The sequence below is a fragment of the Neodiprion lecontei genome, chromosome 5, assembly GCF_021901455.1.
Source record: "Neodiprion lecontei isolate iyNeoLeco1 chromosome 5, iyNeoLeco1.1, whole genome shotgun sequence".
NCBI classification, from domain to species: Eukaryota; Metazoa; Arthropoda; class Insecta; order Hymenoptera; family Diprionidae; genus Neodiprion; species Neodiprion lecontei.
Window position 1 is genome coordinate 15664472 of NC_060264.1, and position 26347 is coordinate 15690818.

General features: G+C 41.9%; 3 protein-coding genes across 3 annotated transcripts in view; 1 reads left to right on the forward strand and 2 right to left on the reverse strand.

The window, feature by feature from the left end:
* LOC107227284 (WD repeat-containing protein 48) overlaps positions 1 to 26347 on the reverse strand; it is a 503573-nt gene that overhangs the window by 368789 nt on the left and 108437 nt on the right. The gene's annotated exons all lie outside the window — the stretch shown is intronic.
* LOC124294772 lies at positions 1265 to 3697 on the reverse strand. The gene is made up of 6 exons (XM_046741752.1): positions 3431 to 3697; positions 3098 to 3268; positions 2817 to 3020; positions 2459 to 2733; positions 1763 to 1922; positions 1265 to 1473 (listed from the first exon to the last, which is right to left on the reverse strand). Exons 1-5 carry the CDS (start codon positions 3612 to 3614, stop codon positions 1812 to 1814), a joined length of 945 nt encoding a protein of 314 aa, XP_046597708.1. The 5' UTR covers positions 3615 to 3697; the 3' UTR covers positions 1265 to 1473; positions 1763 to 1811.
* Positions 12979 to 13719, forward strand: LOC124294412. The gene is made up of 2 exons (XM_046739381.1): positions 12979 to 13258; positions 13541 to 13719. Exons 1-2 carry the CDS (start codon positions 12979 to 12981, stop codon positions 13717 to 13719), a joined length of 459 nt encoding a protein of 152 aa, XP_046595337.1.

The following is a 26347-nucleotide window of genomic DNA, read 5'->3' on the forward strand; positions in this document are numbered from 1 at the left end:
CAGCAAAACATAATTTTCCGAAGAAAGAAGATTTGGTTCAGCACGTTCAACATGAGATCAACGAGCTTCTGAGAGAAGCGGCGGAGAGAAAGGCTCGAAATACTTTAGCGTTCCTTTATAAGGTAGGTTGAATCCTTTTTTTCTTTCTTTCATTTCTGTTTCGCAATAGTTCAGTATTTTAAAATTTTCTGTTATTTTAAAAATCGTACACTAACTTAATGTGAATTATAAATACATTTAAATGAGCTTCTGTGTGCAAGCGACAACGGCTTAGAGTGGCTAAATCAGAGCGAAGTTTAAGGAGCAGATGATTTCATTGAAAATCACTTGGATATGTTGGTTCCAATAGTCACTGTTGAGACCGTGCACGAGTCTCCATGGACTGAATTAGAATAAATATTTTATTAATTTTCGTTTAATTATTTATTATCTAATTTTATCACTGTGATTTAAGATTACAGCAATATTCTCATGCAATACTAGTCTTAAATAAAAATAATTAAGCAAATTGTGTTTTTTTTTTTTTTTAATAAATTCAACGCTTTTATACCCAAAATAGATATCTTGGAAAATCTCACGTGAGATTGGTGCAGGGGGGAGGGGGTCGAGAAAAATCTTACAATATCTCACCAAGGGGGGAAGGGGGGTCAAAAAATTCTCAAAACTACCTCACGTAATTAATGGACGCCCCCTTTCAGACAGATCTCTGTCTATCGAATCAAGGCCACAGACAGCCCAGATTACAATATGACTTCTGGAAGAATGTAGGAACAGTTCTTTTTTATGGCTTGGACGTCAGAATAATCATCAGAATGAACTGTTTTAGAAGTTCCTAAGACGTCGTATGCGCCGCTTTATGAATAAATTAAGACTTCTTAAAAAAGAGCTCTCAAAGAATTCTTCTTACTGACTTCATAAATAAGAATTCTTTATGAACTTATGTTTATGATTCATAAAAATGGCTCCCCTGAGAATTCATTTTTCTGCGTTCTCAATAATGAACTCTTGAACAATTCATTTTTTTGATGTCTGAAATATGATTACATTAAGACTTCTTATTTCAGAACTGGAATATTTTATTGTAGGTATAAAAAAAATTTTTTTCATTATTAAATACAAGAATATTTATTGAAATTGAGTATAAGTACAAAATGATATGAATAAAATGGTAAATATTATATATAAACCATACATAGTTATTGTATTATATAGAAGTAATATCATTTTATTAAAATAAAACAAGTTTTTATATATTTATGGACAGTACATAAAGCAAAAGAAATAAATTATTTGTTTAATTGAGAGAAAAGAAAGAAGAAAATAGTTAAATAGTTTCATTATGTTACTCTTTGTTCAGTGCTTGGTGTTTCTCATTCGTATACTTAACCCGATCACTGGCATGTTGAAGCCAATTTTTTATTGCGTCATTAAGTTCTGCTAATGTGCACCGTGGATTACACTTAATGATAGTGCCTAAAAGTATAAGAAATTATTATTTTAATATACGATTTTTTTCAAAAAAGAAAAATACTAAGAAAGAAATTTTTTGACGCTAAGTAGTCCTAAACATTATTTACTACAAGTTTAGTGCAAACTAATGGTATAAAATTTTCTGAATACATATCATTTACATTAAATTATCGACAACTTCTACACCCATAATTGTGATGAATTTGAGATTAGAAATCATGATTTCATAAAAAGTTTAAAACAATATTTTAAATAATTTAGAATCAGGCATAAATGAAGATAATAATCTTACTTGTCAGAATGTTCACGAAATTCATCTCCTTCAGGGGTATAGTTTTTTTTTAACCGCTCCAGGACAGTTTACAACTGAAGTTATTATCTAAAATAAATGCTAATACGTCCCGGACGTGTTTTTTTCCATCAGCTACTTTTCTAAGTTCAATAAGTTTTGTCTGAAAAAATAATTTGACACAATGTTGCATTAATTGGAGGAGATTAATGAAGAATTACAAATGTGGTTGAACTATTTATCAGGATTAAAATAAAATTAAAAAAAAGTTTCTGTAAAACAAAAGAAAACCCAGAAATAAATCAACCAAAAAAATTGAGCTTAAATGTTCTTACGTATTGTGCATGTGCTTCTTTATTATTCAGTAAGGTTTGATTGAATTGCGTCAATGATTCAGTATTCTTCAGAGTAAATTCAGGCAAAACATTGAGAACAGAGGTTGAAGACGTTTGTATACAGTTTGAAGTTACATTAGAATTTAGGACCATAAATAAGTATGGTGTCTAATTTTCGAAACATTTGATCCAGCTTCGATCGACATGCAGCTGTTAACAGAAAAGATACATCACTATTTTTAAAACCAAACAAAAGAAATTGCATAAAATTTTAATTGATAGCAAAAGACTATTAGAATTCTAAACATTAAAAAGTTAATGCTATATTGTTATCAGTAAAATATCAGAATTGAATCGCACTTACGACAGCAGGGACAAACTGGCGCATCAAATTGGTTGGCAGCAGTTTGTTTTTGTCCCTCAGAACCAGGCTTAGTTGCATTATTGTTAGTAACCACTGTTTTTTTTCACTGTTTTTCTGATGTATGATCTCATTAGGCATCTTGTCTTTGGAAGCATTGTCTAGTTGAGTTGAATTATTGTTCTTGGCATCGTCATTACTTCCATTATTTTTCTTAATAAAAATATGTTGTGGAGCTTGAGAACTTTTATCAGCTTCAGCAAGAACAAAGGGTAATTCTATATAAAAGAGAAAAATAATTATTAAATTTAGCATGATGAACTTTAAACAGCTATATCAATGAGATTTGTGAAATACCTACCAACGGTTTCAATACTAGTCACCAATATCTTTTTATTGCTCGTTTCGTGTTCTCTTAAATGATTGTATTCTTCACCGTCGAAGAAATCACTATAATCTAAGGGCTGAGTTTCTAACAAATCATCAGAATCGGCAACGATTTTATTGGACTTATAGTCAAAATTCTTTTCAGGAAGGCTCTTATTTTTTTGGTTATTATCTTTCTCTAAAAATTTTAAACAATCAAGATTTAATTGATTTATAATTATTATTATAAATATATATACTAAATAAATACTACACCTTCTTCATTATCGTCGCTCGATTCCTCGGATTTTTGATAACGTAACAGTAGTTGCCTCGTACGCTTTGATGGATTATTTTCCTTGTCATCAATATTCAGAACGGTAGTTTCGTCACTTGTTGCCAAATGAACAGCAGCCATTTCTACTTGTCTTGCCGTATCAAAGGTTTCTAAAAGAACCAAATTTCAAGTTAAGATGAAAAATATGGGAATTAATAAATTTTGCTTTCAAAATCGAGCTTAAAATATTACACAATTTTTTCTGACATCGATTATAGCTTAGTTAATTTTTCATAATAAACATTAATTTGCTACAATAATAGTTCGTGTACTGTATGGTCCAAGCAGCCTTGTATATTTTATCTGCAGCCAGTTACTCTTGGGGTCTATTCTTCTTTTACAAGCAGTTGTCGCATTTTCGTTTTGAGGAGGCCGTTTAATTAGTTTTGTATCTTCATCTACCCAACTTTTCGCTACCGTCGAACACCAATCCTCACAAAAAGCAACGAAATACATCCTAAAAAAAAATTAAGTTATTAATAAAACTAAATGTGAGGTTAGTTTTTCTTTTTCTTTTAAACTATGTGTTAAAACATAAAATATCGATGAGTATAAAATTGTAATATTAATTATTATGTGTTATCAAAATAAAATGTTAATAATCATGAAGAAAACGTTAAATTTACCTTAATAATTGTTCGTTAAAAAATTGTAGTTGAAGATTCTTGGCTTCTGGAAATTACACATGGACCGATATTTACTGTTTAGATGTATACTGGTACTTACAAATAAACTTAGATGGCATGTCTGTAGCACAGCGCGAAAATTGAAGTTGCAATTATTATAATCGATATAAAATGTGTAGAATAAATAGATGCGTTTCAAAAAATTTGTTGTTTATTAATATTTTTGAACAAAACATATAATAACAAAAATTAAATTTACTAATAAACTACAATAAATGAATAATATATCTTCGAAATGTTTTAAATTTTTAAATAAAATGAATCAAAATTAATATTTTTATCATAGAATAACATTCAGTTCGAAGAATGAATCAAAGGGAAAAAATAAAATGAATCATTACATGGTATGAATAAGAATTCTGATGAATAAGAATTCTATAATACATCACATGGTATACAAACGGCTTTTTTAAAAATATCACTTGCTCTAAAATTCTCAGTATCAGCTGATCACTTATTCCCACTAACTATATGAATTAACTTCGAGTCAATAGGGTAATTTTTTAAGCTCTCAGAGTTAGTCAACGTTTGTCCTTGCAATATGATTTCATTACTTTTCATATTAATATTGTTTATTCGAACAATGTCATGATTAATAGTGTAACAGAATTCATCACAAGTTTGGGAAGCACTGAATGTAAAATTTCCATAGTCAATTTTATCATGTGAAGGAACTCCAATTCTCTAAGACTTTTTGAAATTAAAATTACTTACTTCAGGCTTAGTCAAACGTTGTTTTATAGTTTGTTTGAAACCACAATTGACTCGTTCTTGAATTCGCTTGTTTAATTGTTGCAATGGTTTGTCACCTTTCTTCAAAACTTTTTAAAGAAAATATAAGTAACTTTCGAATGAAAATGCACTAAATGAGTCTAAATTACCAAATTTTAGAACATCGTCAGGTAAATGCACCAAGTTATGCACATTGGAAGTCACGAAATTTTTGCCATACAACTACGCGCTTTCATCAACAAAATATTTTAATAATCTCCTTGCGCACGCGTTGTTGTTAATACAATCAGTTTCATCGCATAAAATCCTTATCGCACATTGTAAACAATTAAAATGATACATGTATTCTTCCGGTAAATAATTTTTTAGACCAATAGAACCCACATATAGTAAAAATAATCTCAGCTCTGTTGCCTTCCATCGATCAATTTCATCTAATTCTCGAGTTTTTCGAACAAATTCTGACGGTATCCAACTCTTTATTAAAGTTAATACATCTGAAATTTGTTGTTTTTTTTTATGGTTAAATTTCATTAATGTTTTTTCATTTACACGAAATCCAGTGATCCGTGATTTTAGAATTTTTTTTGCAACTCCGAAACAAACTAGGTGCTTATATTCCACAGGGAATTGGGAAACCATACCAATTTCAGTCTCTTCAAATTTTGATTTTCCAAGATGATGGTCTTCATTAACACGTTTGATAAAATTATCATCTGTACGTGTCGGTGCATCGGTCGATAAAAATCTCATTTGATAATTTTGATAATCACCCTCCTGCATACATTTGATGCAGCCATAATAACCTGAATGTCCCTTCGTACATGTCACATAAAAACGAGCTGGAGAATCGCAGATGACAGCTCTAATTTCCACAAAAAATTGACAATAATTATACTTGAAACCCGTCAAATGCAGAATTTTGTATTCGTTTATAAACTCTTCGAGAAATTCATTGCAGTTTTCAGGATTATTAAATCCATGATATATTCCAATCACAAAAAGTGTAGCAATTATTGGAAATACTTCAGCTAAAATAGGATATAACTGTCTTTTTGAGCTTTTTGAAATTGGCAATCCATCGATGTGAACATTTATAAGAATATTTTTCGCAAATTTATCTATTCCAATAGATTTTGACTGGTCAATTAGTTTTCGCTCTAAGCCATAGTGAAAGTATTCCCCAGGTTTAACGGAGCGAATGACAGTAGTTTGAGGTGTATTTAATAGGGTACGTGGATCTGTAGGTAATTTTTTTTATTCATCAACTGAGTTTACATTAATGAGCATTTTTAAAAGAGATCCGGTGGCCGCTTGACTTATATCATATTGGCATTGCCATTGTCCTATTTGAGTCCTTAAATCAATTGTTGTATCAGGATCAATGATTTTAGTTTGCACAGGACCAACATCGACATCTTTCACATTATCATCAGAAATTATATCATCTTGACGTTCAATGGAACTTTCTGGCAATATCAAATTATTAAAACTTGTACAACCAGCAGTATCTTGTTTATCATCAGAAAAACTATTCACATCGGGCCTCGTTAGCAGTGGAGAAGGAATTTGTTGCAATAGTGATCCGTTATTGACTCTTTTTAATCGCCGATTTCTTTGGCTTTTCGACAATTCACCGAAAGGCTTTCGGGTGGTCATTATCACCTATTAAATTTGAAATGAAATTTTTCAGTATTGAGTCACAAATAATTGTATCCTTTAGCTTTGTAAAATTCTGCTCACAAAACAAAGACAAAATGTTATAAAATATGAAAAAAAAATTAGATATTAATAAATGAACAATATTACCTTGATTCGTCTTATAATTGATAGAATCCACACTTAATAATTTTTCAAATAATTTTAATGTTTATAAATGACTGATAAATAAATTATTGATGTCCATAATTTCTATTCATTTTTGGTTGTAATGCACATGTCACGAGCGCCGCATATTTATTCGGACTATATCACCGATTATGTCAATTATTATTATCTCTAGAAACAAGGAAGCATAGCATAAACATATTAGTTAGTCTATATAAAATATTTTATTATAACCAGTTCGTGGAGTAACCGAGCGGAACGGCGTAGTTGGACGGCCAGCAACGTCAGCGTCTTCGCGCCCGCCGGATCCCGGGTGTAATCAACACCGGGATGAGGCGAACGCGAAATCACGCGCTTCGAGGATGACTGTCGCGAGGCGAGCCTTTGTTCCGGAATTATGTAGTTAGCGAAAACCCCGAATTGTAAATTCAGCGAAAACTCGCTCGCCGCCCGACGTTCCAAGGGGTGTCGGACGAGCGAGCGAAGGCAGTCCCGTCTTGAGACCGTCTGAATAACGACATCAGCGGAACCCGGCTCCTTCGAAGCGACCACGTATAGAGCTATAAATCCTTTTTCCGAAACCGACGATTAGAGCGTAATTCTCTAATCTACCCACGGCCGTAAAAGGTTACTCGCGTCGCGGTGTAAGTCTTACGAAGATAAAATAAGTGCAAGCGTTAAGCCACGAACTCTATTGAGCTGTGTAGCCTGTGAGTAAGTGTGTGTGAAGGCGTGTATACTTCGGCGAGTTCGAAGCCGAAGCTGCGAAGCGAGAGAGGGAGAGAACGTGAGTAGTATAAGACCAAAATAATTGTAAGCTTCCTTGTTTCGAACCTTCTCTGCTTTTTAGTTTTTGACCTATTAAACATTTTAACTTGGCTTTCCATCAAAACATTGGTACGATAAATTGAAATCTTCCAAACCTATTCCCAGGGAACGCCCTGTAGAGGACGTTCACCTCCCAACCCACCTAGGAAATAAATATAAACCTCTGTGAGAACTTAGAGGGTTGAAGCCGTCGCGTGCGAGAGCGCTCCGCACGTGACGGGTTAAACTGGTGTCAGAAGTGGGATAAGAGGTGATTTTCCTTGGGAATTGGAATCGAGGATTCAATTTTTTTTTAGTTGGAATTCAAAACCACAAAAATTTTTCGAATTTTTCTTATTTTCAACAAACGAGCGAGTCGAACTATACGTAATAGAATCGCTTATCCTTTCGATATCCTTCCCTACCCCCGGACTTACCAACATGCCAAATCACGCTCAGGCCAGAGACGCCACCGATATGACGGCCGACCTGGTCGCCAGTGTCTCCACTATGGTGGAAAATTTGACTATTCAAAATAATTTCGCGAACATTCCCGAATTTGACGGGAAGAACATGCCGTTACGGGATTATTTGCAAGACATCCAGAACGCGTCCATGTTCGTGCCAGCCGCGGCAGAATCGCAGTACCTCGGCGCAGTAATATCGCGATTACGCGGGGACGCGCGAAACTGCATCTACGGCGAGAAGGTCGAGACCATGGCCGGGTTGGTGAAACTGTTGAAGAATCGACTCGCCCGCGGACATACCTACGATTACTATACAGAGGCGCTGTCGACGGTCCGGATGAAACGCGATCAAACCGTCGGGCAATTTTACGACAAAGTCCGAATTTTGCTAAGCGGGGGAAGAAGCGCGTTCAGGTCATATTTTGGCATCGATCCGCCAGAATTGAACCGGGACCCGCTACATCGAATCGCGCTAGGTTCGTTCATAAAAGGGTTGCCTACCCATATCGGAGCCGCGGTAGATTTGCGAGAGCCGGAAAGTCTCGAAGCATCCTTCCAAATCGCCGAAAAGCTAGCGCTTCGAAGTAGCCGATGGAAAGGAATTGATTCGAGCCAGGACGAATCGGCGCGTGTTCTTTACGCTCGCTATAACTCCCGAACTCCGTCGCCGACGGCTTGGGAAGGTAAACCGACGTCTGCTTATCGAAGCCAGTCACCACAACCGGCTACCGGATTTTTTAAACCCCCGCAAACGTCTGATAACCGCGAGGCTGCCACGGGAAAGTCATACTCTAGTCCGTTAACACCTTGCGGATATAAATATTGCTGTAAACAAAACAGGGGTTGCCCGTGCTGCCCGTTAAAGCAACGGTCACCTCCGGGACGTTCCCCGCAAAGGGAGCCTTTAAACTGTCCTGGGGCTCGCCGGGCAAATTCCCCTGCGGGCCCGACCGGAGTGAGCGAGTCGAGTCGACCCCGAGAACACCAACAGTCAGTGAGATTCCTGGAGAACGATGTCTCGTTCTCTGGACCCCCACCGACCAGGAGAGCCCAGTAGTCGAACTAAGTGCTCCCGAACTTCGTAAAAAGAAGGGAAAATTCTGTCTTGACACGGGTTCATCAGCCAGCTTAATTAAACTAAATGCCCTCGATCCAGACTTAATTGTAAACACTGACGATGAAATATGGGTAACAGGATCAGAGGAATCAGATATTCCGACACTCGGCTCAGTTGTCCTCCACATCTCTGAAAAATCAGCCAAGTTTTATGTGTTACGAAACCTGCCGCTGAGAAGCGACGCGTTAATCGGTAAACCTTATTTTTTCGCGGAAAAAGCCGAAATTTCATTTCACCATAATACTCTAGTTACCTCAAGCGATCCCATCCGACCTAAGCCTTTCATAGGCCTACCTCCTTCCGGCGCAGAACCTACAAGGCGCGTGTTAGCGGCGAAAATCGCTTCGGAGAAACGAAGTTATAAACTGCGCGAGCGTACGAGTGAGCAAATAAGCATCCCTTTAAAGAACGCGAATCTAAAGGAGGGATACTTACCGCGAATCGAAACTCAACCGGGTGTGTTTATCGGAGAAAGTATCGATGCTCCTACGGGAGGATCGTGCTACGTCTTAGCAATAAACACGCTATTCGACGACATCGAATTAGAAATCGAGCCTCAGGAACTCGAAGATTTCGAGCCTTATCGGAAGAACGGCTATTGGAGCGGCGAAAGCTCCGACGGTAGCGGTGTAGAGACTACTCCGCCGACGGATCGAGTAGAAGCCATAATTAAATCACTGCGGTTAGATAGGCTCAATGAGGTAGAGCGTGCACATGTTATAAGTCTCATCGAGGAATACCCTCACATGTATAAGCTACCAGGCGATAGATTGCGATGCGCGGATCAAGTTCGCCATTGGATCCCGACGGTGGACGAGCTCCCGGTAAACGCAAAACAATACAGATTTCCTGTGGTGTATCGGTCGGAACTGGAGCGGCAAGTTGAGAAAAAGCTAAGTGAGGGAATAATTGTTCATTCACGCTCCCCGTATAACTCGCCGGTCTGGATAGTTCCCAAAAAAACCGACTCTCAAGGGAATCCGCGGATGCGCATGGTCATCGATTTCCGTAAACTGAACGAGAAGACGATTTCCGACGCGTACCCCCTCCCGAATATGATAGAAATACTCGAACAGCTGGGAAAAGCTACGTACTTTTCGACATTCGATCTAGCGAGCGGCTTCCAGCAGATCCCGATGGATCGCAGAGACGGTCCAAAGACAGCGTTTTCCACGATAAACGGGCACTACGAGTACGCTAGCATGCCCGAAGGTCTCAAAAACGCGCCCGCGACCTTTCAGCGCCTGATGGATCGGGTGCTGATTGGGTTGCAAGTGACAGAACTGTTCGTGTATCTCGACGATATTGTAGTATTTGCGGAAACTCTCGAGGAGCATAAGACTAAAATCCGGCGTCTCATGCAACGTCTCGAGGAAGCTAACCTCGTCCTCAAACCGGATAAATGTGAGTTCTTGCGTAGCGAAGTCGCGTATCTCGGGCATATCGTTAGCCGCGACGGGTTGCGAATGGACCCGAAGAAGCTAGAGGCAGTGTGTAAATTTCCGCACCCAAGGACGCAGAAAAACGTGCGGCAATTTCTGGGACTCGCCGGTTATTACCGTCGGTTTATTCCGGATTTCGCTGCCATATCCAAGCCCTTATCAGACTTACTCAAAAAGGGAAAACCATTCGTATGGGAGCGAGAGCAGAAAAACAGCTTTCGCAGGCTTCGCAAGGCCCTCTGTCGAGAACCGATCTTACAATATCCCGATCTATCTAAACAATTTATCTTGACGACCGACGCCTCGGAATTTGCACTCGGAGCAGTATTGTCGCAAATTCACGATGGCCACGATCTACCGGTCGCGTACCACTCTAGAATCTTCACTAACGCTGAAAAGAACTACGGAACTACGGAACAAGAGTGTCTGGCCATAATCGATTCAATTGAATATTTCTCCACGTATCTCTATGGAAGAAAATTTAAGCTCGTAAGCGATCACGAGCCTCTCAAATAGATGCGTTCTACGCTCGATCCAGGCAAGAGGCTCAACAGATGGAAAATTAGGTTATGTAAATACGATTATGAGTTCCAACATAAGCCAGGGCGTGAAAATGTAAATGCCGATGCACTCTCCCGTAATCCCGTAGACCTAAAGAAACTCTCGTCTACAAGTGATTCGGACGTAGAGACGAACGTCCCTCAGAAGGCTCAGGTTTTGCCTTTATCTTTGAAACCTTTCGGAAATCGTAAAGGCACGACGCCCAGCACAGAAGTGTCGACACCTGAGACATCAGCTGGCCCGTCCAAGGCCGACGCATCAATCGTAGCGGCGCGCACACGTTCGCGCCTACGTAGCGTGCCCACGGTGCCAACAGTACCCAAAAGAAGAGAGGGGAGCTCGGAGAGCTCAGGCCCGGTGGCGAGACGCACGCGCGGGAAGGTCGTTACAAGACCCGCGAGGCGCCCACCTCCCGCCGACGCGAAACCCTCCGGATCTGAACCCGAGAGCTCAGGGCCACCCATACAGCGCTTGCACCGCAGTATGTTGCCCTCACAGTTACTTCCTCCGAAAAGACCGAAGTCTCCACCCCCCGTAGAGGTCAAGCCCCTCGGAGGTCCCCAAGAGCCGGTGTTTTCATCGGAATCCGCAAGCGCGACGTCTGACCAGAGGCCTGCCACTATCACGGTCGCGCTCACCGCCCCCAGCAACGATTCAGATGGAAGCACGGAGGAATCGGAAGCAGATAGTACAAAGACGGTAACGGCAACTCTTGAAGATTCAATTAACAAATTCAACGAATCATTAAGGCGTTTGGAAGAGCGGCATCACACCAAATCCTCCCGTGACCCCAAAAAAAGGCCTGATAAAACAGATTTTGACTGGCCTGATCATCTGTCGGAGGGGGATGAGGTAGAAGAGGAGGCCCGGATGATTCTCCAAGAACAAGACCCTTTCGATGACATCGCCGGAGATGCTGAGCTTGCCAGCCGCTTGAAAGCGTTAGAAGGTAGGTTCAAGTCACCATCGGACCAGGAATTAGTACGGCGGCTGAGTGCGAGGGAGAAGATATCATCACGCACGGTAGAAGAAGGAACGGAGGCGGACGACGAGAGCGATGAGCAACCAGCTGAAAGAGAGAGTATGCCGCGAGTAAGCGCGAGAGTGAGACCCAAGACAAGTATGGCCGCGGGACTCGAGCGCGAACCCGACACCTCGCAGCCCGCTCGGACCTTTCTACTGCCCGCTCCCCGCCCCACGGTGAGATGGTCATTGCCCAGCAACGATGCGGCCCCGGCTGCAAAGTCTACACCATACCGACCACGTGCGTTACCACGTGCTACACCTCCCGAAAATTCCACCGATAATAAAAGCGAATTCATAACTTTTCCTGATGACCCCATCATAATAGGATCGAAAGACACGAATTCATCCTCGATCACGTCGTCCTCACTGGACTCGTCCAGTGAAGAGGAACCTGACCAAGAAAAACCTATAGCAAAAACAAGTACGATAATTAGCTCGCGAGAATGTCTAACGTACAAACCAGATAACTTAGTCCATTTCATCTCTGCGGATGGAGAACTATCAACCTCAGTGGGAAAACTACTCGCTGACCTAGGTAGGTTAGATGGACAAACAATTAAAGACCGGAATTTATCGATCGGACAAATTGCGGTGACTCCGTATGGGTCCAATAAAATTTATAGTATTGTTATTAAAAAACAGTACTACGACGGAACAAACGCCGAGCACATATTAACGGGACTCGAGAATCTTAAATTCGCCCTTCAACAAGCGGCCGTGAAGTCGGTTCGTATCTCACGCTCGGGAGACTATACGGACGAACTACCGCACACAAAACTGCTCGATTGGTGAAACAGGATACTCGGTAAAACAAACATAGTCACCACGATATGCTACGGTACCATTCGACGACCACCGGACGAACAACACTCGCAAATAATTGAGGAATTTCATGCGAGTCTTGTCGGAGGCCATCGAGGGGTAACCAAGACCTATCGTAAAATCCGTGAACGTTTTTATTGGCCTTCGCTGAGAAACGAAGTGCAAAATTATATTCGTCGCTGCAAGGGCTGTCAGGAACGTAAATTGGTTCGAGCGAAGACGCGCGAGCCGATGCTTATTACTGATACGCCGGCTGACGTTTTTGATAAGGTGTCACTCGATACGGTGGGTCCGTTGCCGACAACACCACATGGCAAAAAACACATACTAACCATGCAAGACCACCTATCGAAATATTGTTTAGCGGAACCGATACCCGATTTAAAAGCGACTACGATCGCCGAAGCTATGGCGAAGCGATTAATTGCGCAATTTGGAGCTCCCCGTGCGATCCTTACTGATCGCGGAGCAGCCTTTACCGGAAATTTACTACGCGAAATGTCCAAAATCTTTCATATAAAGCAAGTAACGACTTCCGGCTATCGACCGCAGACGAACGGAGCGCTCGAACGAAGTCACATACTGTTAGCGGAATACATAAAGCAGTATGCAGGTACGTACGATGATTGGGACCGTTTGTTGCCTTACGCGGAATTATCGTATAACACTAGCGTGCACGAGGCGACAAATTTCACCTCTCACGAAATCGTGTATGGGAGGCTGCCTCGGCTACCGAGTCAGTTCCCCGTGGACGAAAAACTATCCACGTATAATTCGTATATTATCGAGCTAACAAAACGCCTCTCCGAAATACGCGAAATGGCCGGTGAAAATCAAAATCGCGCGAAGGAAACAATCAAAAAATACTACGACAAGAAAGTCCGTCCTTTCCCAGGTAAAGTGAGCGACCTTGCCTATGTCCTTAAGGAACCTCGTAAGGGTAAGTTCGACTCCCAATATCATGGCCCATATAAAATCGTCCAGATAACTGACCATAGTAATATAATACTGGAGGCAGAGAATGGGAAAAGGATAAGGAAGCATGCCGACAAGGTAAAACTGGCAGTGGTATAAGCCGCTAGCCAGTTTGCTGAAGTTGTACCATAAAAAAAGGTATATCGGAATGTAGAGCTGAGCTACGCAGTAATTGCCGTAAGCAAAGCAAACATGTGTATGAGGGTGCGCAAGTATGAGTGTGAGAGGTACCAGTAAAGCGTGTGTAAACATGTTATCTGCATGTGTTCGCAGAAGAGTGCGGGAGTGAGAAAGCGAGACGCGTGAACAACCAGTGTAGGAGTATGAGCCACCGTCCACCAATTCGACGATGTTGTGCGTGTGGGTGCTTCTAGCTTCGACGGCCCTGGCCGCCGCAGAGCTTCGCAGCAACAACGCGTATCACATAACACCCATGAAAGATCAACCGGGAATTTACTACGAGAGGGTGGCCCCCCTCCGCCTGCAACACGTGGACTGGAGAGTCACCGTGTTTATGGATATAGACGCTTTCATTACGGATTCACCCCCCGCTGAAAGGCAGTTAAACGAAGCGTTCAAGGCATGCTGCCGGGTCACGACCAGGGAGGCTTGCCGTGAAATGACAAATTTGGACTACCTTCAAGGACTCATGCGGCGCGCTGAAGAAATGGCAGATAACCTTGAAGCCATTTCTCACAACTCCAGACTCGGGGCGCCAATTAAGCCATTACGAATCCGAACTATGAAGAAGCGATCGGTGCCGCTAGGTTTCATTGGGTCGCTCAGCAAATCGCTATTCGGCACAATGAATGAAGAGGATGCAACGTATATCAATGCGCAGATCGATCGATTGTTTAGTGACCAATCCAATCTAACTGAAATAATCAGCAAGGAAATACACGTGACCCACTCGAGATTCCAGTAGTTACATCGAGAACATCTGATGGAATTAGACATGGTTGATAAGCTGCACGCACGAATCAATCAACTATCCAACCAGACGAGTATGATGATGCGCCGGAACGTCTTAGCGAACTTCGTGTACCGGGTGGAGGCAAAGATCAAGCAATATATCTAGACAAGCGAGAAGTACTTGCACGCGATATCGATGGCTAGAGAAGGACGTTACGATCTCAGCATGTTAACAGCGACGCAGCTGACCGCCATCACGAAGGAAATACAGACTCGGGCACCCGATTTTGAATTCCCCCTCGCGACCGAGTACCTACGAGGAGAATCGTTATCCCGCATTGTTAATACGGATATTGTGTTTCACTCGGGCAGGATCCCCATTGTGGTTCATATTCCCCTGCTCGAGCGAGCGGCTTATCATCTTTACCGCATGCACGCGTGGCCAGCCTTCCAACGCGGAACGCTACTAAACGGATCGGCTCATATTCAACCGTCGGCGCCGTATATAGTTGTGTCGGCGGACCGCCGTACATACTTTATGGCAGACTCCGTATACATTAACGAACGCACCAGTGTACAGCGCCGTTATATCTGCTCGATGGAGACCCCTCTGAAGGAGGTATCGACATCGCGGCAATGCGAGGTAGTGATGCTAATAAACCCCTCAATCGACGCATATAGGCACTGCGATGTGAGGATTCAAACGACGGACGACTCGTTCTGGAAGCATCTACCCTCCCAGGGTGGATGGCTCTATTCGCTGCACGCACCGGAGCATCTCCATATACTCTGTCCGGCAAGGATGGAAGTCTCAACCACGTTGAAAGGTGCCGGGATACTCCACCTCAGCGCTGACTGTGTTGGACGCACCCGAAGTACCTCCCTCACTGGAATGCGCGTTTACGAGAGTCGTGAACAATACTTTTACGCGCCGGAGATTTCACTGAACATCTCTCTAATTGCCCCCAGTTTCGGAGAACCGTTGGAGGGAAAATAAGAAAACTCGGGACAAGGCAACATACTGTCGCAATATACCAGGAAGGGCTCAGCATGGCGAATGTCACGTGCTGACGAATCCCTGGACGACGTGCAACAACGACTCTCAGAAATCGGCAGCCACCGCCGTGACAAGGAGGAACAGCACGTCTTGTTTACGACCGGGTTTGCCCTGGACCTCCTTCTCGGAATAATATTGGTTACCTACATATGGCGAGCCAACATCTACAAAATGGCTAAGTGGATTGGGTTGCCATGCGGACGCCCGAAGCGTACGGCTCATGCAACTCATTACGAAGACATCGAGCTAGCCCAGACAAAACAGGCCCCACGTCGAGACCACGGCGGCGCCGGAAACCCGAGCGCTGCCCCAGGAATTGCTCCGCGTACACGGTACGAAGTGGAAAGGGAAGGAACAACGGGTCAACCCAAGGGAAGAAGAGGAGAGTCTTCTTGCCCCCTTCCCCGCCAAGAGGCTGAGGTGGCATATTAGGAGAATAACACCCTAGATGACATCGAGACTTCTCCCACCACGGCACCAAGGGGAAGGAGAGCCAGAGGGACTAACCAACGCCATTCGATCCCCGGAGTCAGACCCGAGCAGTCGCGAACTTCGGAAAAGGATTCAGTGTACTTCAAAATCAAGAGGAAATGTCCGACGCGAGCTATCTCCGTACGTTCGCTAGGGCGACGGCGAACAAGGCGTGCGCGGTCTGCCGCGAAAGTCAGACACGTTGCACCAGCTGGGTAACCTGTTACTTGAGAAGGGCGGATCAGGCGGGTGGTTCGGACCTCAGCCCCTGTCCTCTGTGTGCAACAGAGCGACCGGGAAATGAGCAGCTGTCCCACGCAATCTCGTGCCTATCAAAGTACGAGTTAGCGATTCGACCACCGGTACAAGTACCAGCACCGGCACGAGTACTACCACCGGCACGAGTGTCAGCACCCGAACCAGCACCGGCTGAGGCGGCGGTCTCGACCGTCTCGCCGAAGCTGGCGGCACCTCCGACGGCGAAGACGACCTCAGCAACGAGAACCCGGGCGGTGGACAAGGTGAGGCGCGGCATCTGTCCGACCTGCGGGAGGAACGGAGACAACCAGCACTGGGAGGAATGCTACCTGGAGCGCTTCCTCTCGCGCCGGAGGTCGGCAAGCTCTAATTGCACCCTCTGCGGCGAGAGTGTCGGCAACAGACCGGGCCTACACGCGGGCCACTGCGTGGAAGCCTTCGGTCGCCTCCTCGGCGAAAAGGAAGCCTCCGCCGCACGAGCAGCTCCTAAGGCCACCCAAGAGGTCAAATCAACACCGAAAACCGACGCACCCGTGCAGGCGACGACGTCACGACGCCATCTACCTGCCAACACCAAGGAGAAGGGGGTACAAACCGACCACCTGGTCGTCTTGGAGGGAGAAGAGGCTCCCTTCTTGATTGACTACAGGAGGTTAGCCAAGGTAATGATCCCCGCAGTCCGCACGCGAATCCTGGGCCGTTGGATCACCCTCCAAAGGGAAATGGACCAACACCTTGGACCCGCAGAGGAGGAAGCACCAGCCGAAGGCAATCTGATCGGCTGGGAAGAACCGGCCGGTGAGATGCCACCCGCAACGCCAGGATCTCCGGCGAACCTCGCGGACGTCCTGCAGGATGAACCGGAGGTCGTCGAGGATCTGATCCGGTGGGAGGAATCACCGAGCGGACCTCCACCCGCAACCCTCCAAGCCGAGCGAGCCGAGACAAAAGGAAACGAGGACACCAAGGCCGTCTGAGGACACCCGAGGACGCCAAGGACCAAACTCACGAGGGCGACGCAGCTGGCGAGACGCAAGGACGGCCGAGCGACGAGCCAGCAGTGTGGTGACAAGTGAGCGACATAACCAAAACCAGAAAGTGTCGTGTGTGTGTGCACGGGTCATGAAAGAGCGTATGTGCGATACACAGACAATGTAAATACCGATAATTCGAAATATGCGGTCAGCGGTGAGCCAACCCTCCAGTGTCCGTGTCACCGTCGGCCCGGCGCACCGAGTCGATGGGGGCATCGACACCTAAGGGGGGAGGGATGTCACGAGCGCCGCATATTTATTCGGACTATATCACCGATTATGTCAATTATTATTATCTCTAGAAACAAGGAAGCATAGCATAAACATATTAGTTAGTCTATATAAAATATTTTATTATAACCAGTTCGTGGAGTAACCGAGCGGAACGGCGTAGTTGGACGGCCAGCAACGTCAGCGTCTTCGCGCCCGCCGGATCCCGGGTGTAATCAACACCGGGATGAGGCGAACGCGAAATCACGCGCTTCGAGGATGACTGTCGCGAGGCGAGCCTTTGTTCCGGAATTATGTAGTTAGCGAAAACCCCGAATTGTAAATTCAGCGAAAACTCGCTCGCCGCCCGACGTTCCAAGGGGTGTCGGACGAGCGAGCGAAGGCAGTCCCGTCTTGAGACCGTCTGAATAACGACATCAGCGGAACCCGGCTCCTTCGAAGCGACCACGTATAGAGCTATAAATCCTTTTTCCGAAACCGACGATTAGAGCGTAATTCTCTAATCTACCCACGGCCGTAAAAGGTTACTCGCGTCGCGGTGTAAGTCTTACGAAGATAAAATAAGTGCAAGCGTTAAGCCACGAACTCTATTGAGCTGTGTAGCCTGTGAGTAAGTGTGTGTGAAGGCGTGTATACTTCGGCGAGTTCGAAGCCGAAGCTGCGAAGCGAGAGAGGGAGAGAACGTGAGTAGTATAAGACCAAAATAATTGTAAGCTTCCTTGTTTCGAACCTTCTCTGCTTTTTAGTTTTTGACCTATTAAACATTTTAACTTGGCTTTCCATCAAAACATTGGTACGATAAATTGAAATCTTCCAAACCTATTCCCAGGGAACGCCCTGTAGAGGACGTTCACCTCCCAACCCACCTAGGAAATAAATATAAACCTCTGTGAGAACTTAGAGGGTTGAAGCCGTCGCGTGCGAGACCGCTCCGCACGTGACACATATGTGAACAATATATCAAGCGCATGCGCATTGACTCACTATGAGCATGCGCATAAAAATTATATTTTCATTATAAACAGACGTTAAAAAGATGTCTTGAAGGACTCATGTTTTTGATTTCTATGAGAAGTCGTCAAAATGAATACATTATGTTATCATAAAACTGACGTCTTTACTATGAGTTCTTAAAGAGATCATAATTTTGATTTCAATAAGAAGTCAAGAAAAAGAATACTTATGTATGGCACAAAACTAATGTCTTAAAAAAGACGTCTTAAGGAGTTCTAAATTTTGAGTTCTTAAATAAGATGTCTCTAAGAACTCATAGTTGGACTTCTGGCAGAAGTCTATCAAAAGGCTTCTCGCAGTATTCTTTATGATTTGGATGCTATCTGGGCGTGAGCTTGGAAAATCCATCTACATCTAGAGACGAAGTTGAATCAGAAACTTTGATAATCCTTGATAATACCCATCCAACCTCCAGAGCAAAACAGTTGGACGTGATCACAGACCCATCCTCTGAACCAAATCAGCCTAATGAGGTGACGGATCTACCCTTCGAGTCAAAAAAGTTGGACGATGAGACAGAGTGCCTCCTAGGCGATGATCCAGCGCGCAACAATATTAAAAAAGTGGACTTACATCAAAGTCTGGTCGCTAGATGGTCCGCCTGGCTGTCGGAAGGCTTGACCAAAGAGGATAAGAACAGAGTCCTGGAAAAGTATCCTCGTACAGGAAACATTTCACTTGAAGCTCCAGCACTGAACGCTGAAATAGCTCTCACCCTGACTGAGGCTGCCTCCAAAAGAGATAATCTTTTTATCATTGAGCAGAACTATGTTGCTTCAGCTCTATCAGCCGTGGGAGAAGCAATCACAATGATTCTGAAAAATGACGGGGAACCAGTAGACCATCTTGAGTTGCTAGAATCATTAGCAGACGTGGGAAGATTAATTTCCCAACTTCATTACCAGATGTCTTCGGCTAGAAAGGCTTTTATTGCCCCGATACTGGCAAAACCGATGAAAGATCTGTTACAAAAGACAACGCCAGGTACATTCTTGTACGGGGATGATTTATCTGACCTAATCAAATCGGCCAAATCGATGAAAAAAATGGGAAAAGAAATTAAAAGTACCAGTACTCCAGATTCGACCTCTGGAAACTACAAGAGGTCTGCTCCGAGGACTCCTTCGGGACGTCCTTTAAACTGGCGGGGCCCGTATGTGAGACAGGGGATTCCACATCAGGGCCAGAAATCTTTTCGTCCAAAAACGAATTGTTCGAAGACGAACCCGTCCAGCAACAGGCCGTCGCAGAACAACTCGTTCAAACAAACCAGGGCGAACCAGAATCCCCAGAACAACATCGAGCGTCAGTAGAAATTGAGGTGAGACCAATAGCAGGCCGTCTTAAACATATTCATCAAAAGTGAAAAGAAATTACTCAAGATAAGATTATCTTAAAATGTGTAACTGGTTATGAAATACCGTTTACCAACAGGCCTCCACAAGCATTAAGTTATAAAAAAGATTTAGGTTTTTCTAGTGAAGCTGAATATTTTTTATCATTGGAGGTAAAAAAGTTATTAGCCTGTCCTGCTGTCGCTAGGTACAACCCTGTTGAAGGACAATTTCTATCACCGTTTTTCCTAGTTCCAAAACCGAACGGTTCGAAACGCTTTGTTTTAAACTTAAAAATCTTGAATCAATTTATAAAAACCTCACATTTTAAAATGGAAGATTTAAGAACTACGCTGAAATTAATCACTCAGGGCTCCTTTATCCGTAATCTTGACCTCAGATGCCTATTTTTAATCCCAGTAGACGAGAAATGTAGAAAATTTCTACGCTTTAAATTCAATGGCAATATTTTTGAATTTTCTTGATTGCCTTTTGGGCTTTCCACGAGCCCTTATGTGTTCACTAGGGTTCTAACATCTGTTTTAAGTTACCTGAGAGAAAGAAACCTATTATCTACAGTATACTTAGATGATATTCTGTGCATTGGGAACAATTTTCAAAACTGCTTAAGTAATGTAGAAACCATCAGAAATCTACTTGTATGTTTGGGCTTTGAAATTATTGAAGATAAAAGCTCGCAGAAGCCAGAACTTTCATGCAGATTCCTTGGGTTCATAATTAATTCAGGTGACATGACGCTAGCTTTACCAGTAGAGAAAAGAATTAATTTAGTAAGGCTTGTTAAAGAATATTTAGGAAAATATAAGTGTCAGATTAGAGATTTCGCACGATTAATCGGCATGCTCATCGCAGCGTGTTCAGCTGTCTTTTATGGATGGCTTTATACGAAGTTGTTGCAGAGAGAAAAACTAACTGCACTCTTACTAAATGGGCAGGACTTTATTTAGGAAATGCTGATACCTAGCAGTATACAAAACGACAATTGGGGCTATTCACCATCCCTGTAGTTAGAAATCCTGATCGAAAGTTTAAATTTGAAGTAGAAATATTTTCTAATGCGCCTCTAACAGGCTGGGGTGCCCACTGCAATAATCAGAGTGCTCACGGGTTTTGGACGCGATCATAAAGCAAACTTGACATGAATCGCCTTGAGCTTATAGCAGCTTTCCTGGCGCTCAGATGTTTCGCTCGAGATATCTTGAACTGGATGATTGGTCAGAAACCTTTGGAATTGGTGCGAAGAGAGAAAAATTTGGGTCTACGCATCATATATTCCTTCCAAAGAAAACACGGTTGCCGATAGGGAATCGAGAAACAAAGACATTGATACCCAGTGGGAGTTAGCCGAATCTGCTTTCAAGCAAATTACCGACAAATGGGGTCCCCTGGAAATAGATCTTTTCGCTTCAAGAAATAATTCAAAAGTCAAATAGTTTTGCTCGTGGAAAAGACACCCTGAAGCAGTAACAGTGGATGCTTTCACGATTAGCTGGAATAACTACCGTTTCTACGCTTTTCCACCTTTTGCTATTATTTCAAGAGTTCTCCAACAAATCAGGTTCGACAAGGCTCAAGGAGTCATAATTGTACCTCATTGGCCTACGCAGCCACGGTTCCCCGTATTTGCATTTACGCTAACTGAAGAACCACTATTGTTCGCTCCGTCTTCTGATCTACTGATCTCTCTGCAGGTCCTCGACACACCTACTAGCCAGAAAACTGTCCCCGGTTGCCGGGAATGTCTTAGGCGCGTTTATCAGAAGAGACAATTGCCAGAGGGTGCCATCATCCTCATCTCTACGTTAACGCAATCCACACTTCGGCATCACTACTCAGTGTTGAAAAACTGATGGGGACATTGTATACAGACAAGAGAAGACCCCTTAAAAGTGAATTAAAATAATGTAATAAAGTTTTTAACAACCCGTTTTCAGGGCGGTGCGTCGCATCGAACCTTGAATTCTAAAAGATCAGCTATTATTTTACTAACAAGGAAACGTTTTCAGGTGTCCCCCTCCGATTTCGATGAAACTCTGAAATGTTATAGAGGGTCAAAATCGATGACATACGTATTTTTTTTATCGGCCCAAACTTATTTTAAAGGGGTGAAACACCCCTCCAAAGTTGACCACCTCCCAAGATGATTTTTCTGTTTTGCATACAAGGAAGGGATTTTAATAACTAATAATGATAGTAATAAATACCTTGTCAAAAGAGATGAAATACACACTTCGAATATTCTCAAGAACTCTTTATTTTAGGGGTTAACTTGTTTATACAAAGTTCATTTCTTACATTAGAAACAAGATGTTCATCAGAGCTCAATGAATCTAACAGCACTGTGAAGAGCATGCAAGAATACAGAATACGTGCTTTCGATTTCTTCCCAAAAACTGAATTCTTATCGACCTTTTTCCCAATATTGCGGATTATGTCTAGTATTTAGCCATGAATCATTGAATAACATTGTTTGAGGCTCGCATTCATTCTGGCATCGCTCTTTCATCATTGTACCGTTTTATCATTTTTTTCAAGAAATGTAAATATTTTTCATTTCAAGCAGACTATCAACTACTCGAAAATTCGATGTGTGTCACATGTAAACAAGTCATATCTCTACTTGAATTAATTCTATGGCACAGATATTTGAGGGGTCAGGGCTGGGAAAAAGATAAACAAAAAACAAGTAGTGATTATTAGCCATTTTGCATTGAAAAAATGAATAAAGAAATTTTTTTTTGTAACTTTGATTCATACACCAAATACACCTGTAAATAGTTTTGTAAATAAATTACGTTTTTATATCATACAAAATTGTTGAATATGCACATGATTCTACTTCCTCTACGGTGGCCACACTCTTTAAATAAAAACAAGTTCCAAGTTAACCTATAAATCGCTTTATGGATGATAGTCGGTACAATAATGATATTGATCAAAAAAATGCTGTAGGCAAAGTGATTTTTTACACCAAGAACATCTGATTACTGCGACATTCGTGCCACCTTCGACTTCACAATTCGGATGAGATGACTATCCAAATACGAAATCGACGGGGTTATCAAATTCATCAGGTTTCTTTGCAATGAACCTGCTTTTATGCCACGCATAACGAAACAAATTATGATATCGCGGAGATGACAGTTGGTTGTGAACTAAAGACTGTAATTTTATTATATTATTTCTTAAATGTAAATTTAAATCATAACACCGGCACACAAAAAAAATTGAGTAGAATGTGCATTTGACCGGACCTACCTACGGGTACGTATTTTGGTCCGCTGAATCCGAATTCAAGGTCAGTTTGACCCCTACACCCCCAAAATTTCGAGAAAACTTCGAAAAACCGTAAAAATGATGAAAATCGGCAGTTTTAATGATAAAAAAAATTTTTTGGAACTAAACTAAGCGTGATTTTCATGTATTTCGATCTGCTGAATATGAATCGAAACTTTATTGAGACCAAGAGCCATTTCAAATGTAAAAAAATCACACAAACCCTCCAAAATTCCGAAAAAATATAGTTTTCATGATAAAAAAACTTTTTCTGGTCCAATTCAGATAAAATTTTATATCTTTTCATGTCTTCAATTCGCATCTTAATTTTTTTAGTCTATTCACCCTCTAAAGCTGGAAAAATTCGAAAAAATTGTAAAAATTTACAATTTTTTTACAATTTTTTCGAATTTTTCCAGCTTTAGAGGGTGAATAGACTAAAAAAATTAAGATGCGAATTGAAGACATGAAAAGATATAAAATTTTATCTGAATTGGACCAGAAAAAGTTTTTTTATCATGAAAACTATATTTTTTCGGAATTTTGGAGGGTTTGTGTGATTTTTTTACATTTGAAATGGCTCTTGGTCTCAATAAAGTTTCGATTCATATTCAGCAGATCGAAATACATGAAAATCACGCTTAGTTTAGTTCCAAAAAAATTTTTTTATCATTAAAACTGCCGATTTTCATCATTTTTACGGTTTTTCGAAGTTTTCTCGAAATTTTGGGGGTGTAGGGGTCAAACTGACCTCGAATTCGGATTCAGCGGACCAAAATACGTACCCGTAGGTAAGTCCGGTCAAATGCACATTCTACTCAATTTTTTTTGTGTGCCGGTGTAATCAAGAAGAACTACGGTGTCTGAAAAATGACGAATATAATTTTTCCATGTACGGAAGCCGAAAACATAGAGAGGTTGAATTTTTCCAGTGGTTCCTTTCGGTATTAATAAAGTCGTCAACTTTTTGTGTGGGGGTGTTGTCTCTTGCACAACTCTAGAACAATGCCCACTCCAAGAATCAATTAGAAGTAGACTCTTCGGTCCCACTTTTGGGATAAACACTTCTTCTAACCACATCTTGAAATTCTCTGTGAAGAATCATTGTGATTAATACCGTTTGAATATATGCAGCGCGAAACAAGAATTATTATACCTGAAGTAAGTTTTCCTGATTTGGAAGCTGTGATGAAAACATTTGGCGGTCTGAATAAATGTTGTTTAACTGTAGGTCCGAACGTTCCGGATGGTTCTTTTAAAACAATAAATAAAGGAGATAATAATTTTCCGTCCGCTGAAATTGTAGGCTGTATAGTATAACTGTGCGTTGTTGAAGTTACTGATTGTACTATGCACGACACTTGTTTAGTTCCTTTTTCCGTTAACGTTCGTCCAGAATGAATCTCTATTTGGAAACCACTCTGATCAGAATTATATATGTTTTGTCCATATCCATATTCGGAAATATAAGGTTCAACTCTTTTCAAAAATTCTTCAGCACTCTTGTGTAAATATTCACTATTTTCCACTGATTTTCGCGTGACGAATTTATTGATTTTTCTACTAGTAATGCGATGGATCTTCTTGAAGTGAAGTAACCACGTTGGCGATGCTTTAAATCGAAAATCCTTATGACTGATAAGTCCTTGGGCCTGTAAAGCCCATCTTCGCAGATCCGTTTCATGAACAATCAAGCCTGCGTTAATGGCATTTTTCATATTCTGCAATGTATACTCTGATATGCGAGCCAATTTTTCCATGTATGTCCCTCCCTGGTTGATTTGGTGTGCCCAACGACGCGTTTGTCGTACTGATTTGACTTTTTTATATCTATGACGAACCGTATCAATTGAGCGATTTTTTCTCGTCTTTGCACTCCTCCAATATTCAACAGCTCTTTTTTTATAATCGTAACTTAAAGGTTCGTCATCTTCGGAACAGCTATCTTCAGGTCCTTCGAAAGGCGGCTGAAAATCTGCATCTTCCACTGCGAACGTTTCAAGATTTTTGTAGGGCTCTTCAAAGTCAAGAGAATTTTCCTCAATCATTTCCACCCTATTATATACTGAAAATATCTGAAAGATACGCGTAATCGTTAAAAAAAATATCTGTGCCATAGAATTAATTCAAGTAGAGATATGACTTGTTTACATATGACACACATCGAATTTTCGAGTAGTTGATAGTCTGCTTGAAATGAAAAATATTTACGTTTCTTGAAAAAAAATGATAAAACAGTAAAATGATAAGAGAGCGATGCCAGAATGAATGCGAGCCTCAAACAATGTTATTCAATGATTCATGGCTAAATACTAGACATAATCCGCAGTATTAGGAAAAAAGTCGATAAAAATTCAGTTTTTGGGAAAAAATCGAAAGCACGTATTCTGTATTCTTGCATGCTTTTCACAGTGTTGTTGGATTCATTGAGCTCTGATGAACATCTTGTTTCTAATGTAAAAAATGAACTTCGTATATACAAGTTAACCGCTAAAATAAAGAGTTCTTGAGAATATTCGAAGTGTGTTTTTCATCACTTTTGACAAGGTATTTATTACTATCATTATTAGTTATCAAAATCCCCTCCTTGTATGCAAAACAGAAAAATCATCTTGGGAGGTGGTCAACTTTGGAGGGGTGTTTCACCCCTTTAAAATAAGTTTGGGCCGATAAAAAAAATACGTATGTCATCGATTTTGACCCTCTATAACATTTCAGAGTTTCATCGAAATCGGAGGGGGACACCTGAAAACGTTTCCTTGTTAGTAAAATAATAGCTGATCTTTTAGAATTCAAGGTTCGATGCGACGCACCGCCCTGAAAACGGGTTGTTAAAAACTTTATTACATTATTTTAATTCACTTTTAAGGGGTCTTCTCTTGTCTGTATACAATGTCCCCATCAGTTTTTCAACACTGAGTAGTGATGCCGAAGTGTGGATTGCGTTAACGTAGAGATGAGGATGATGGCACCCTCTGGCAATTGTCTCTTCTGATAAACGCGCCTAAGACATTCCCGGCAACCGGGGACAGTTTTCTGGCTAGTAGGTGTGTCGAGGACCTGCAGAGAGATCAGTAGATCAGAAGACGGAGCGAACAATAGTGGTTCTTCAGTTAGCG